The 16,540-nt window shown below is 46.3% G+C and overlaps 1 protein-coding gene across 1 annotated transcript in view; it reads right to left on the bottom strand.

The window, feature by feature from the left end:
• The window catches only part of LOC135378276 (hemicentin-2-like), a 950,281-nt gene that overhangs the window by 397,035 nt on the left and 536,706 nt on the right, over positions 1–16,540 (bottom strand). Inside the window, exon 2 of the mRNA XM_064611260.1 lies at positions 3,381–3,725. Within this exon, the coding sequence (XP_064467330.1) occupies positions 3,381–3,725 (345 nt within the window). The remainder of the gene's footprint in view (positions 1–3,380; positions 3,726–16,540) is intronic.

Genomic DNA, 16,540 nt, shown 5'->3' with positions numbered 1-16,540 from the left:
ACATTAAGCACCTTGAAACCAAAGTGCCGCGATGGCTTTCTGCCATTCAACATCTTTCTGGCTTCGGCTGGGGCTGTGATCAACGCTCCCTCTTAGCCGTTCACGCAGCTTTGGTGAAGGCGACTGTGCTTTACAGCCTTCCAGTCTTGCATAGGGTTTCTACAACATCGTTAAATACCCTTCGGTCCCTGTTCGCCCGAAGCCTTCGTCGCTGCCTTGGCGTTCCACGAATGGCTGAAACACGGCAAGTCCTAGCTGAAGCTGGAGAATTCCCGGTGGAGGTCCTCCGTGAGCGGGAAACGGCTCGACATTTCCTACGTTTGTGTGCGAACGTTCCCCGTCACCCACTCCTCAGGAAAATTCGATACCGTCCTGAACGTGATTTCCATCGCGTGGCGCGGAGGACACGCCACGCTCTCACCGCCTTCACACCTAGGACTGTCACACCGCCGAACGCCCCCTGGTCTCTGCCTGTGCCACCCACCTTCCCACGTCTTCCTGCCCTCCAGGTCCGCAGAGCTCAGGTTCCCCCTCAAGTCCTTCGAGCCCATTTTTATGCTCTCGTCGACGCGAAGTTTTCCACCTCTACCGCCGCTTACACCGATGGCGCATCTCGAAATGGCAAGTCCGCGTCAGCATTTGTCATCGCCGACGAAGGCGTAGTTCAAGGACGTCGCCTTTGCCATTGTACATCATCCACAGCTGCGGAACTCTACGCCATACTTTTCTTTTCGCAGCACTTCGTTCCATTCCCACCCCGGAATTGGGTGGTCTTTACTGACTCAGCATCTGCGCTGCAAGCAATTGAAAATTCTGTGTTAACCGCTTGTGTGATGTATTAACCGCTTACAAACTTCTCTACGAAGCAGGACATAGGCTCGCTCTCCAATGGGTTCCTGCCCATTGCGGTGTCGAAGGCAGTGCACTGGCAGACAGCGCCGCCGAAGGAGCTCTCTCGTCTCGGACACGGACGCCTAATGCACTGCTGAGAGGCGATTGGCGGTTGGCGAAGTTGTTGTTGTTACATCTACTACAGTATTCACAATCCCATTCTCTGCATCGCTAGAATTGAAGACCACACAGACGAAGAGGAGTCGTCTGAGTGATCGCGTGCGTTGATACACATGCCTTCAGGTTCATGGACTTAGGAACAAACAGCGAGTGTTACACCCCTGTCACACGGCAAATTGAACGTCATTCCCAGCGAATGACATTCGCACTGAATGACATTGGTTTCGTGTCACAGGGTGAAATCAAATGGCAATACATGCGAATGATATTCCCTTTTGCCTCTCGCACCGACGGCGTACCCTTGCAGTAGAGAGGTAGCAACAACAACAACGATAAGCCGTTTGAAGAAATGAAAGACGAATGAAAAGTTGTACTCCAATATTTTATCACAACTTCGATAACTTTTGACACGAAGGAAGGAAGGACAAAAGTTGTCTTTCGAAGAACTACCCTCGCTCCCAGTCGCCACGTTGCCAAGTGCGGTGCAGGCTTCTTAGTTGTCTTTGCTTGTGCTACTTAGCCATAAGTGTCTTTGAAAAAGTAGCGATTTTGTGAAATAATCTAATGTTTCGATAGTTTCGAGCAAAAGAAATAAAAGAAATATAACTAATGTGCCTGTAGAATGCTTCATATGTTCGGCCCCCGGTGTCTTAATTATCGAGACTGACGTCACTCGCGAATGACATTCTGTTTCTTCGTGTAGCTCGAGTTGTTTTAAATTCTCTGTTAGCGCCGGAAGCAACTGTGGCTATGAGCGGCGTGCACACGTAGACAGTTGGAGGGAGGACAGCAGGAAGGAGCAGGGGACAGGGTGGTTAGTATACGTCCTGGGGCGACTTCAAGGGGAACTGTGCCGACATTCGTCTGGAAAATCTGCCGGAAAACCCAGGGAAAACCACAGACAGCACAGCTGGTGTGGGGATTCGAACCCGCGTCACCTCCCAGTCTCGGCGTGGAAAGCGGCCACCCTAACCAAGGACAAGGGAATGACAAGCAAGACAAAGGAATGACATTCGGTGCGACTGTCATTCGCTGGGAATGCCATTCGGTTTGCCGTGTAACAGGGGTATTAGGCGATCGGACGGTCTTAACGATAGCGGAAATAAGTAAATCACCTAATTTCTTTGAAGTGGCTTACATCACGTTGACGTTGTTGAGGTTTGATTTGACAGCTCCCTTTATCGTATCGTTCCCGTAGAGTGCTGCCGATCTGGTAAAGCCCCTGAAAGTATGCTTCTTTTGAAGCATAAAACATCCTAAATGGAGTCCTCGTCCTTCCTCTGGTTAATATACTAGTAAGGCTATCGCATTTCATACGCTTTCTTCTTTTTTTCCCTCTTTTTTTTTGGGGGGGGGGTGGGGGGTGGCAGGCCATGCATGCACGGCTTCGTCCACACCATCGTCGGATGCAAAGTCGCGACCCCCAGGATCCTCCTTGAGGAGGTCAAAGATGTTGCAGTCCGATGATGCAACGTCATGTGAATATGGAGGATGTGGCCTGACTCAAAACTTATTCGGTTTTGGTGAGGATCTGCGACGCCATTCTGTGCTCGATCTTTTCGTCTCTGACTGAAATTGATAAATTCCGTCACCAGTGACTATGCAATTCTAAAAAATTCATCTTTCTGCTCACAGCGTCTCGTAGCAGTGCATACATGCGTGGAACGGCGTTCTTTCATTTGAGGTTTAAGGATCCCGGGAACCCATACTGCGGAACCTATACACCCGTATGATGAAACTGGCTGACCCAACACCCACACCCAATAACACGGCCAGCTCTTCGACAGTGATGCGTCTGTCTTCACGAATAAGTCATCCGCGGCAACAACAGTTTGCAGTCCCACGTTTTTCTCTTGTTGCATACTGGGGTATCTTCGCTCGCGTCGGCGACGGAGTTTGTCGCCCGTCGCTTTTTGGCGTGCAAAAATCGCTCTACGCGGGTTAGACTTAAGAGGCGCTTTGAAGTCGCTTTGTAGAGGTGCTTTGTAGTCGCGAACTTGTTTAATACCTCAACCAATATGGGTGCTTTATGAGACACATTAACGTATATTCGTAGAAACCCTACTGTTGGAATGGGGACGAAAAATATGACTTATAATGAACGATGCACACAGCAATTGGAGGAACTGCAACAAAAAATGCGGAACTACCCTGTAGCACATGTCGTGTGTTCAAAACTCAGTGATTTCAGTCACTAATTCCCCTAAAGACTCTTCAAGCGCGTGTCGAAATTACTAAAAGACGAAGAAATGTCACATATACTATACCACGAACATGCGAAACCTTGCAAATTGAATGGTGAGAGTTGCAACTCTCGCTAGCCAATCTGCAAGGAAGCCTACACTTTAGAATACATGCAAGTAACTCACCGACAACTATCAGATGAACCGACGTGTTCATTCTGGCACCTGTGTCGAAGGTGACGACGCAGAAGTAAGGACCCTCGTCTTCCAGCGAAACCCTTTGAAGGGAAAGTCGGTAAGGAGTCCGTCCGACTGCAAAATGTAGGCGTCCTTCATCCGCTCCGTTAGGGACGGTGTGCCTCGCTTGGACAAGGGGCACATTTTCGCTTTCCACCGTGTAGATGATACGATCTCTGTGATACCACTCCATCAGGATAGGAATGTTGGACGACTCCCTTTCGGGGTTAGAAATGGTCCGGATGGGACACGGCAGACGTGCGGTGCCTCCAACAAGTGACTCGACGTCCGTGTCTGAAATGGCAAAGAAGGGATTCGTGTAAGACATGCAAGGAGTCATAATTTTTGTTAGGCGGTTAGTGGATGTTTGTCGTACACCGCACCGCTATTGCCACACGATACGGATTTCCCAGAATTTTCTTCGGGAATCTAAACTCTTGGGCACTCTCTGATACCTCCAATATGACTGTCTGCACAACGATTAGTGAAGGAACTGTATTTTCCTGTTTTTCTTCATAGTTTGCTCTGTCTCTGCCGCTTTTATCTTCCTTCTGTCTATTTGTTTGATTGAGAATAGCAAGCCTACACCATGGATAACCTTTCCCTTCTGTTTTCTCTTTTTGTATGAGTAGTAAACATATCCCCCCCCCCCCCCCCCACAGACACACACACACACCACAGGAGACTGGAGTGTGCAGCAGAAATAGGAAATGCGTGGGTGTTTCCAGCATGCACGCCTGTGTAGCTCGCCCTCGGTTAATTGAACGTTGCTCAAAAAGCACGCTGGAGCTTCCGAGTTTAGCATCGACGTTGATGGAAATGCAGTGACGACGGAAATGCGGACGCTGTCATCAAAAATTACTAAAGCAAGAACGGATCCCTTTTCTATCGATCAATAAAATGCGTCAGTATGCAAAACTTTTTCAAGGCCAGTACACGTGCACATATTTGCGGCATAAATACGTGATTGTCTGTGCAAAGAGGAAATAGAGCGGATGAACAGTTTAGGACTACAAAAACAAGGGCATGAGTCGCGAGCCTACAGAGCCTTTTACACCAGCGTTTCCCAAACTTCCCGTTGCGTCGGACCCCAAACCACTGAGAACCCATTCGAGGACACCCGATAAGTACGATTCATGTTGACATAAATAAGGGACGTGAAGAAAGAAAGGGAAAAACAAACAAACAAAGCACTGCCATACAGAAAATGAGAAGGCAGAATATTTCTGCCTTCTTTAATATCATAAATATCACCATATATCAACATCGTCCCCCTCAGAGATGACGCGGCCAGCACTCGCCAAGACGGTCTTCGGGCTGTCTTCGATCGTCGCGTACCCCCACGAACACTCCCGGGGACCCCCGGGGGTCCGCGGGCCACACTTTGGGAACCACTGTTTTACACAATCGTATTACGTCTGCATACGTCTACTGTCTGCATTTACCGTTTTTGTTGTTTTTTTTAGCCTTTACAGAATATTTATAAAAAAGCTATGAGAGCAGCATAGATGTTGTTTTTGCAGTTTAGTTCTACGACCAGGCGGACATCCTCTCGAAGAAAGTGTGCAACTGCAAGATGACTAATTACCTAAAATTCGTTACTTAACATTTTAATTAGGGGATTTCGGGCAAAAGCGAGGTGGCAGATTGAGAGACTATCCTAGTTGCAAGCCATTTCACGTTTATCAAATCCTGAAGTACACACGTGCGTTAAAATAGCCGTTCCCGAATTTGGATATGCAAATGAACCGAGACCGAAACCGCGGCGACCGGGAACGCGGGGAGTACAGCGCTCAATTCACGTCAGAGGGCCACGTGATTTGGGGAGATGGAGATGATTGGAGTAGGTGCCGCTCAGCTGGCCAGAAAAAAAAAAAAAAAAGCTTTCCGGCCCAAATAAGTCTCCGTTGGCGAGCGTGACGGCGCGCTTTTTCAGTTTCGGCTCATTTGCATATCAAAATTCGAGGAATGACATTTTAACCCACGTGCGCGTTTCAGGATTTTTAAAACCTGGAATGGCGTTCAAAGCGGATAGTCGCTCAATCTGCTATCTCGGTTTTGCCCGAAATTCCCTAATTGAAGGGTTTATTAATTAATTTCAGGTAATTAGTCATCTTGTAGTTCCATACTCCTTTCCAGAGGATGTCCGTCTGGCCGTAGAAGTCAAGTGCAAAAACGACATCTCTGCTGCTCTCTCAGCTTTTTAAAAAAGTACCGTATTTTCACGCGTATTAGCCGCACCGCAGATAAGCCGCAGGACTCAATTTTAGATACATTTTGAATTTTTTTTTTGCAGATAAGCCGCACTCGCAGATAAGCCGCGGGTAATACGACACGACTGCTTTGTGCGCTAAACCAGTGATGCACATACAAAATCAATAGAGACTTTATCGCTATGAAAACGGGTATCATTTATTCGACAGAATAAAGGCTAACATCAGAAATATTACAGAGCGGCTCACTAAGACATGTTCCAGAAGACATGATTCACTGTCACCCCTTTTGTTAAAGCTGCGTGGGGGAATGTTTCCGGAAGGTCAGACCACTCGAATATGGACTCGTCCCTGTTCGGTATTGTTCGTGCAATGGCAGGGCGGTCCTGTTCCGAAAAACATGACGCACTGTCTGCCCTTTCGTTTCATCCAGGGTATTGGGAAAATACCAGGGAAAGATAGTCATCAGATAAGCCGCACCTGCGCATAAGCCGCAGAGCGTCCGCGAAAACAAAAAATCTCGCATAAGCCGCGGCTAATACGCGTGAAAATACGGTATGTAAAGGCTAAAAAATATACTATATCTCGCGTGGGGCTAGACTGAGAGACTTTCGAAACATAGATGTAATGTTTATGGGTAGAAATCCAGCGAACCGGTAGAATGTAGGAAGGGAGTTGCCTCAGGACAGAAGCCGCCGATATTTCGAACAGAGACTGTTCTTCTTCTTCTGTTCTGTAATGTTTAGTCTGACCATACCCTGCATATGTTGTAGCTGCGTAACAATCCCTGCCAAAAGTATACCTTCTATGACAACCCATCCCCTGATCTTGGATGGGTGACACATGATCAATTTGTTGTGACGGGCATCGCATGATTGCCAGGCTCACAGGTAAGAGGAAATCTTTATAGGCTACAGAGTATCCGACCTGGCTATTTGATTCATCCACACAGGTGCACGGCAAATGGGCTGCTGGCAAGCCTTGCACGAAAGCTCACGTGTGAATGACTCCCACAGGCTCTCCAGCAGACACGCAATCTTGTCACGATATTCATACGCGCAGTCTGATATTACGGGATAATTCCCCTTTACTTATGTATCAGGTTCCAAGGTGTTCGCCACCGGAAGGTCACTATCTGTAGGGCATGCTGCAGAAGTGGTCTAAACGAAAAGTATTCATCTCAACCTGTTCAAGTAAGTTCTTCAGGAACGTTGGCACCTGTCCAAAACAAGCCAGGGAGATTAAAACAAACCTCGTAGGGGAATTGTAGGGGAATTTCGTAGGGGAAGATTGTGTAGAGCATATAATGCAGCGCTGTACAGCAAGGATATCGTACGTTTTTATTTGTTTACTTAAACAAGTAAATGTGATGAGGAAGACGAAGGAAAAATGCATTAATCAAAGAATAATAATCGATAAATGCAGCTCGCGTATGTGCACCGCGCATCTTTCTCATTTCTGTTTCTTGATCTCCCTGTCGCTTTCGTTATTTATTACGCGTTACTTTATTTATTGATTTATTATTATTATTCCTAACCAGTCGGTCTGTGTCATGTCTGCCAATATGTCTACATGCTGCTCGGAAAGGTGACCATGCGTCCTGGGTTGGATCCTGGGAAGGGGGGTCACGCGTCAGAACAAAACTGAGGGAAAACTCCTCAGGGCCGTCTCTAAGCAGATGCTGACATTCGCCACTGTACTAAAGAAAGGCTAATGTTTTGCCGCGTACTAATGTAAGCCAGAATTTTAGTTTTCACGCATTAATTGGTTGATAAAAAAATATGCGAAAAATTGAAGAAGTACCAAAACTTGACAAATTACAGAACAACCCTGAACCACTATCGCCGAACCGCTGAACCGATGTTGAACTGTAGATCACGTGGCGACTTCGGGTCCAGACGTATACCACTTGAATGAGGCTTTAGCTCCTAGAAACAAAAGGAATACCGGCGCAACGAACCCTACCCATCAACTGCATCACAAACGAGGTAAGTGTACCTGTAAGCGCGATACAAAGAAAAGAAATTTCCCACGAAAACCGCCTTCTATCCGAGTTATTGCTACACAGTTCCCTGGATACGAGGGTACACATACTAGCAGGACAGAGGCCAGAGCTAATAAACAACCTAAGCTGTCGCCAAGAACGGCAATGTAGGCTCGGTCAAATGTAGGCTCGCTAGCATGGTTGCCAAGCGCAATACTAGCTGCCATCTGTTGTCGAGATTTTTACGTCGCACATAAGAGCGAAACCCGCCACGCCCTTATGCGGAGCATGCACCTCTAGTGCTAATGACCTCGTTTTCGGCTCATACCACCCATGGTAGAAACCATGCCTAACTCTCTTCGCCCAGTTCGTTGACTGGAGAACTAACTTAAACTTTAATCGTTTCAGACGATGAGAACATTTTGTCAAGTCGTTTAAATACATGGGGCGTGGGTGGAAATGATGCAACGGCGCGCCCCGTTGCGGTCTGTAAAGCTGTGGTAGTTCACTCGCTGAGAGAGTGCAGTTAGAGTTGATGTGGCGTCGAGGTGCGTGCAAGGTGCGTGCACGTTGGTGGAGATGAGAAGTCTTGGTGAAACTGAGATAAGCTGCAGATATCGTGCCTGATCAGGCACGAAGTTACAAGCGAAATAGACTAGCGATCTGAAGGGCGGTAAATGTAACCAGAATTTGATCGGGAGCCGGTACTTCTCTGCTTCTGAGCATGAACTGTTAGCTGTTGGAACTACTCTCATCGGAGCATGAGCTGTTCGCCCTTGAAGTGAGCTATGCCTTAATCCAACACGTCTTTACTCTGGTAGCTTATTTATAGACGAATTCAGATATTTCCAGCATAATCGTTCCCTGCTTCGTTTAAACGGTGCCAACGGCGTCATTACGTCACCTCCCGATCTGCACAGTTCCTATAGTTCTTTTTCGTTTTTTTTTTCGAGTTTTAACGGGCTTAGTTAAAAGAGACTAACCTTGAGAAAAAACTCTAACCTTGGAATACGAATAGCGGTTACCGGAATACGCTGCTGTACGCACATTCAACTTATATAATACGATCTAGTTATTTTTATGCTGTTTTTTGTTTGGTTTCTAGACGTGTGTTTCTGAGCTTGCCATCCAATATACCGTTAAAGCACCAAAGCACTATGAGAGCCTGCTATGAGAACCTGCTGTTCCTTTCTGGACACACATTGAGTCCCGTTGATCAGTGACATCACACTGTGAGGTTTATCACGTGGCTTAGACGTTTCTAAACCGGGACTAAAGCTCAAGCAATTCTAGTACGGCCCCTTTAAGAACTTCCAAGCATGTTATGCAACAACCATCGATTGGGCGAAGAGTAGGTGCCAGAAGCAACCGTGCACACTATACCGAGATCCCCGTCAACGAACGTAAGTGGTTAGTTGCGTAACTTTATGCTGGGGGGGGGGGGGATATGTTTATTAACGAAAAAGAAAGGAAAGGTCAGCACACTGTTCATTGGGAATGGGAACCACACTGGGAGATACTATTTCAGACCCTGACTGATGAATATGTCTGCTACCCGTGTAGCTGCATTGCACAATATAGTTAAGGTGGCGATATTTTTGAAACGGGACGTGGTCAATCATTGCGTCTTGTCGAATCTTCCAGTCTTCAAGTTTGCGTACGTAGCTTCGTCATGTCTGCCATCGGTTATCTTATCCATCGTGGCAGGTGAAGGTACTGTATATCACGAAAGAGCTTCTCTGTTCGGTGACCGGTAGGGGTGAGAGAGGTTTTTTTTCTAGATTTATCTTTTCATCTTTTCATTTTTATTTTTCCTTTCTGTGGGGTTCATTTAGGGGATCTTCGTGGGAGTAGCACAATTCGTCAGGTGACGAATTCAATGTCTTCCCCCTTTTATATATACCGGGTGTTTCAGTTAAATCCCTGGGCTAAATAATTCGTGAACCGGTGCACCAATCGAATAACTTTCTTTTTTACAAGTATCTGTCCAATACCGCCTACAAGATGCTCACCGCGTGAATGAGCGGGAGGCGATCATTATTTAAATAACAATTCAAATGAGTTTCGTGAAAAAAGCTAACTTCTAAAGCAGGGCGCCGTCGGCATTAAAATGGGTACTACCCCTTCTGGAACCTTCAGTAGATACCTTTTAGAGAAAACTCTGCAACCGAAGTGGGTCATTTCTTGCAGTAATAAATTGGTTTCGGTTTACATATTGTTGTCGCGGCTGGTCGCGGTGGTAGTGGTGGTGGTGGTGTAACTGCTTGCCGTAGTCGGCCTCGCAAGGCGGGCAACGTCACGACTAACGGAGGTCCGTAAAAAAAAAATTATTTTTGTCGCGGCTGGTCGCGGTGAAGCGCAAAAGGACGCTCTTCCACTCCCTTATCCACCAATGAATTGCGTCCTTACACCAATGAAATAAACCAATGAATTCCGTCCTTTTACGCTTCGCCGCGACCAGCCGCGGCAAAAATACGTAAACAGAAACCAATTAATTACTGCAAGAAATGACCCGCTTCGGTGGCAGATTTTTCTCTAAAAGGTGTCCACTGAAGGTCCTAAAAGTGGTAGTACCCATTTTAATGCCGACGGCGCCCTGCTTTAGAAGTTAGCTTTTTTCACGAAACGCATTTGAATTTTTATTTAAATAATGAGCGCCACCCGCTCATTCACGCGGTGCGCATCTTGTAGGCGGTATTGGACAGATACTTGTAAAAAAAGAAAGTTATTCGATTGGTGCACCGGTTCGCGAATTATTTAGCCCGGGGATTTAACTGAGACACCCGGTATATTCAAACTGAAACTCAAGCCTGTCCGTTTCTCTGTAAAGGAGGAGATATAATATATCTAGTGCAAGGGTACCATATCTTCCATCCCATTGTACTGTCTGCGTGCATGATGCACCGATCGCTAGCCAAGACGAGGTTTGCAGTCACTCACCTTACTTCAGTTTCAGATTCAATGTATTACTGGGACTCCAAAAACAGAACTTGACCGCATAACACGCCCCTATATAGCCAACCACCATCCCGACCGACATCATTCTCTCCCCTGATTTGTTGAAAACGGGAGGCGTACACGCCTTTTTGTAACACTTATGCAGTTATATTAATTTTCAGAGAAACGCATTCGCCCCGTGCTTTCCACCAATCAGGAGTGGTATCGTTCTGTGGAATGGTCGGCCTATTACGTAGTGAAGTTGTGTTTTCAGAGTTGTAGAGGAGAAAGACAAGGCGGATCAAGACAAGGGGACTGGGGGCCATGCGGAGCTTATCGTGTCCTCAGCCGTATTATACGTCCGGACAGATCCTCGATATTCAGGATTTCACTGCTAGTTTGCACGAAGCAACGATTGTTTTCAAAACTGGACCATGGACCCCTCCAGCGTTTACAAAAAAACGCCATCACCACTTTGTTCGGATCCTATACGAGTCATGCCCGTTGGTCTACGAAGCGCTACCCAAACCTTTCAGCGGTTTATGGATCAAGTGCTGCGAGGATTGCTCTTCGCTTACGCCTCTATGTACGACCTTCTCGTGGCTTGGGCGACCTCAGAAGAACATGAGCGGCACCTCCACCAGCCGTTCGCTGGACTCTCCGAGGACGCCATCGTCATCAGTACCGCCAAATCACATATCACTGCCGCTTGCCAGAAAGGAACAGCAGGTTTCCCAACACGCGAATGACACACCACAAAGTCCCGCGCAGTGCAATGTTGTCAGACGACACCAATGAATCAGGTCACTCTCCCTCATGAAGTCCAGCAGTATTTTCTGTCTTCCGTCACCGGCAGGCAAACCGCCTCAGGAACCCAGAGATCCCCGCCCCCTTACGCGAAAAAAAAAAAAAAAATGCGTGCATCGGTATAGCAAAAGTGCCGATATACACACTAAGAATATTTACGCCCATTTAGGTGTTGAAGGGGTGTATTTTGCAATTTATACCCTACAGCCAAAAGCAGAACACCTATCCAGGTGCAAAAATGGTGTACTGTACAGTTTACTCCCCACAGTCAAAATAGCAACACCTATCTTGGTGTAAAAATGGTGTACCGACTGAGACAAAAGCCTTCTTCTTAACGTGCCATCTGCCTAACCTTTAAATGCAATGCCTATGATGACCACGAGCATCCCTGAATGTACCATCTGCTTTTCGATCTTTGTCCTTTGCTCCTCCTTCTCTTCCATGTTACACAATTGAACAAAGTAAACAAGCCACAGTTGAAAATGTAGGTCAAATTTAATTCAGACACTGGCAAACATTTCCCAAATCAAATGCAAATGACCGCATAATCCTCAGGCAAGTACAGTCTATCAGTTAAAGTTCGTAGGCAAGTTAGGTGAGCACTCTATCTGCTTGTGGGATTGTGAGCATGCCGTCTACTGCATTCGCTTCATACTGGTGGGGAAGCTGCACGCCATGCCGTAGAATGTAAAAATAGCAACTGAAGAACCAGTTGCCTTCGCTTAACTTTCCACGTGTGCTGTTATTCATATCATTTCATCACCAGCCCAACTTTGTTTAAGTACCTTATGTATAACTGCATATATGACGGTTTTCTTTTACCACATGTTCTTATTTTCATCAACCGAACGTTTAGCATATGCGTAACTACACTTGCTGTTTTCCTTTTTATCAAGTGGATTACTGTATCATATCCCAGCTGATGCTGCGTTTATCTTTTAGCTCATGCAAACTGATTTTTGATGAGAAAATGACCCATGGTTCCTGTACAAGCTGTGTCTAGTCAGACACTCTCAGTGCGATGTCTAGTCAGAAAGTATCTGTTTAAACTTTGTCTCCATGCCTGAATAGTCAGGAATAAATTAATATAGACAAAATGCATGCCAGCATTTTACTTCCACCGGACGCATTGTTGTGGATCCTCTGGTGGATGCACGCAAGCCTGCTATGCAACACAGCTTCCTCTGATGGCTCTTGACTACCCATCCTTGCAGCTGAAGCACAGATCACCATCGGCCCATGCGTCTAAATGGTGTAATTTCTTACACCCCACTGCTTTTACACCAGGACTGGTGTAAGTTAGCAAGAACCAACTTTACGCCACAAGGAGTGTAAGAAATATTCCAATTTACAGCCTTCTAAAGGGTGTAGATTCTCACACCCTACTGACTTTACATCGAATTTGATGTGAGTTATCAAACTCCAACTTTACACTCAAAAAGGTGTGATATGTTTCTGTGTGTATATTAGACTCGCCAAAGGGTGGTGCAGAAAAGCACCCTTTAGGATTCTAAAGCGGAGAAAAGATCGAGGTCAGATGTAGGGCGGTACGAGGTGGAAAATGTCAGCAGCAGCTGACGGGCCAAGGAGAACAGTCTTGCGTAGAAGGAAGACGAAACAAAGCTGTCGCTCGCACCAGACGCAGAGCTAGGTTAAACACAATAAGACACAGGGGATCCACACTGACTTTGTCTCTCGACGTGTACCGTCGAGGAAGTTTCCAAGCGACGTCGCTCGATTTCAAAATATATTGCGGGGAAATATCAGAACGTCGGGGTAACCGTTCTGTACATGCTTACGGTGCGCAGATTTGCAATTCGTCTTTCTATGATCGTCACGATGTTTTGTCCACATGCGACGTGGATGGCCCTGCACATGCCGAATTGGAAATTTCTCAATCGGATAGCGCTATCGTATTTTTGTTGGTTGAGAATAAGACCCCGATCCTTTTCGGACTCTTTAACAGCAAATTCGGTTGTCGATAGCGCTTGTCCCAATTCCCAAATGACATCTTAGTTAATGAGAATGGTGAATAGGACCATGTGTAACATTCACGGTGTACGTGCTATATTTGATATAAGTATGCATTTCTGCCCTATCTAACAACAACATATATATATATATAATATGATGATGGCATCAGGAGTTTCACCGCAGGAGTTCCGCCACCCTATCCCATCGCATGTGGGTGATTATTGAGTGAGATGAGGATGAAATAGGCGGGGTACACACGCACACTGCCCATCTAAAAACTGCAACAGGGGACTCGAACTGCTGGGAAGCTTCCTCTGCACTGGGGAGGATAGCACAGTATATGATTGAGCTTTGAAATCTTTCTAGTTGCAACAACCACAGCAACAACAATAGATTCTGACGATGAGATGGGGTGTTTCACCGCGGGGGTGCGATACCCTACCCCATTGCACGTGGAACATTATATGAAGATGATGAGGGAAGGACGAAAACGCGATAACAAACTAAAGCGTCTGAAGCAACCTATGAACAGGTGAAGAACCCGACGATGGAGAACATCTTCATAGGGGTCAATAAGTGCAGCTAAGTTGAGTGGTCTCTTGCTGATACGAGCAAGCTCATCACACAGTATCCGCCTTTGCGGGCCGTAGAGTGCACATTCCGTAAGAATGTGCTGGGCGTTCGCCACGACACCGCAGGTGGACCAGATGCTTGTGTCACAGCACCTGATCATACATTTGAATTGTGGGGTGAAAGCCGCATTGAGGCGGAGTCCACGCAGGAGGGAGGTAAAATGGCGTAATAAACGGGCAGGGAAAGAAAACGGCAAATGCAAAAATGATGTGTTTGCCCTTTCTTTCTATACCTATTCGAAGTTGGGCAAAGTGGGAGTCGCCGCCACGTGTTCAAAAGTGGCTTCGTCGAAATTCAGGAAAAATCTGAGGAATGCTTATTCAGGCCTCTTCTTCCGTAACCGCGTAAGAGTCAATTCAATTGAGAAAACGGACCCTCAGTAGGCCTGAGAGCGCGACGGCGGATGTACAGTGCTGGACAAAAGTTTGCGGAACACGCTCTTGCGCATTCATTCCCAAGAGATTTAAGAAAAATCCTCCCGGAACAACACCGCAAGCGATACTGCCCCTCAGAGTGACACGCTAGCAGCGAATGCGACCGTACGGAGTTACAGACATGTGCCTAGATAACCCAGTCACCTGTTCAAGAGCAGCATTCAGGGACACCCCCTCTGAAACCCGGCTTGACCTGATAGCAGAGGACTACGCAAGGAAGCTAAGTTTACAGGGTGGTGCGTGAGTACGTGAGGAGGAACAGATCTGGGCAGGGAGAGGAGGACATATCTGAGGCGAATAATTCCCTTTTCGCGCCCCGACCTGATAACAACACCGATAACACGCCCGGGAGCATTCGCATAAGATAAAGAATAAGACGCGATGTATAACTGTGGGAACGAGCATGAGACTTTCCAGATATCGGGAGATTGCCGGATGAAATTGGCAGGTTGGCGCCTGTGATAGCCTTCTGGACGACAAATTCACTAAATGCGAGTTCTAAGAGTGCAGCAAGGACAGCAGCTACGGTCCGCAGACGATACACAGACTACGTAATTTTATGATGATACCATCAGTATCAAATTGGTATCAAGAGTTATTACGAGCTAAAATAGAGGAAACTGACAAATTGGTGCCAGGGAGTGCCTCTTGGGCGACGATTTGGCAAAATGTCTGAAGTATATAGATTGGGCTGGTTGGTGTAAATCCACAAGCGACCAAAGAACAAACACGAAACAACAACAGAGCGACTTGTGTCTGATCTTGTCTCCTGTTTGTTCTTTGGTCGCTTGAAAATGAATGATTTGACCAAACGCTACTTCGCGGGCTCTGGCAAGGGAATCAGGTATGGGCCGCGGACTCATAGCTATTAAGCATGGATACACAGACTACGTAATTAAGTGATGACATCTTCGATATCACGTTTATATCCAGAATTATTACTAAATGAAATGGAAGATACGGACAGTTTGGCGTCTGCGAGTGCTGTGGCGATGCGAGTGGCAATAGTTTGATCAAACGCGACTTCTTTGGACCAGATATTTTGGAGCAGAACTAAATACCAGATTTGGAGATAACGCTAAACAAGTGCTACGTGCCCTCGAGTACATTATTTATTTCTCGCTTAAGATGAAGTAATGCTTAGATCAGGGCAATCAGGGCTCTCACACACGCGGGCCGCATGTGCATGCCTTGCAGTCAGCTATTCTGTGTCCCGAGGGCTCTTGACCACTAAATAGAATAAAGCTGCCCCCCCCCCCACACACACACACGCACACCAATAATGAAGAAGTGGGAATGAAACCAGGTTTTCAGGCATTGTTTTTACCCTTGCTCGATGTAGTGTTGCTCCTGTCGACGTTAGGAAGGACATTCACATTCGAGCAGTTCTTGTGACTCATGAACCTCAGCTAGTAGTTATAGCGATTAGCGATCTGGTCTGAACGTGCATTTTGATAAGCTACAGTGTAAGTAATATGATAATTGAGAAGTTATAGTGGAGACAAGTGCAGAGAATGACATCATCTTAATTATTACACTAAGTTTATGGGCTTACAGCATAGCAGCAGCCTCTCCGGATATCATCCGCGAAAAACTGTATACTGAGCACAGAGAGGCGCAGTGAAAAAAAAAGAAAAAAAAATAGACGGAGTAGTTATGTTCGAGGGTCAAAGTGTGAATATTTTTAATTATTTCTCTTTCCCTGATTTCCTTTTTCTTTTTCACGTTGAAAATGCAAGCAAAATCAGCAATACAGTGTGTAAACCGACAATTTCAGTGCTCCTGGACGTTGGGATAATCGTTCGTGAAGAACTATGTACGAATAACTTGCAACGCCTTTCAAATTTTCAATGTCTAATTTGGAAACGAAGTTCATTTGTCTCTGCTGGTGTGTCAAGTGAAGTTTCTCATTGACGAATTGTATATGCGAATGCCTGATAACTATACCGCTCGGCTGTTTACGCTAAGGTACTTTGCTATAATTGCGGTCCTTTCCAGGGTGATTACCCCACCCCCCAGGGAGGTGTACACACACCCTGAATTTTTCCAACTCCCCTGTAATTCATGAGATTTCCCGATACACCTTGGCCACCAATGCATATACGCATAGATATGTATCCATATAGA

The sequence above is a fragment of the Ornithodoros turicata genome, chromosome 1, assembly GCF_037126465.1.
Source record: "Ornithodoros turicata isolate Travis chromosome 1, ASM3712646v1, whole genome shotgun sequence".
Classification (NCBI taxonomy): Eukaryota; Metazoa; Arthropoda; class Arachnida; order Ixodida; family Argasidae; genus Ornithodoros; species Ornithodoros turicata.
Note: the sequence above shows the minus strand (reverse complement) of the source record. Positions and strands in the feature narration are given on the sequence as shown.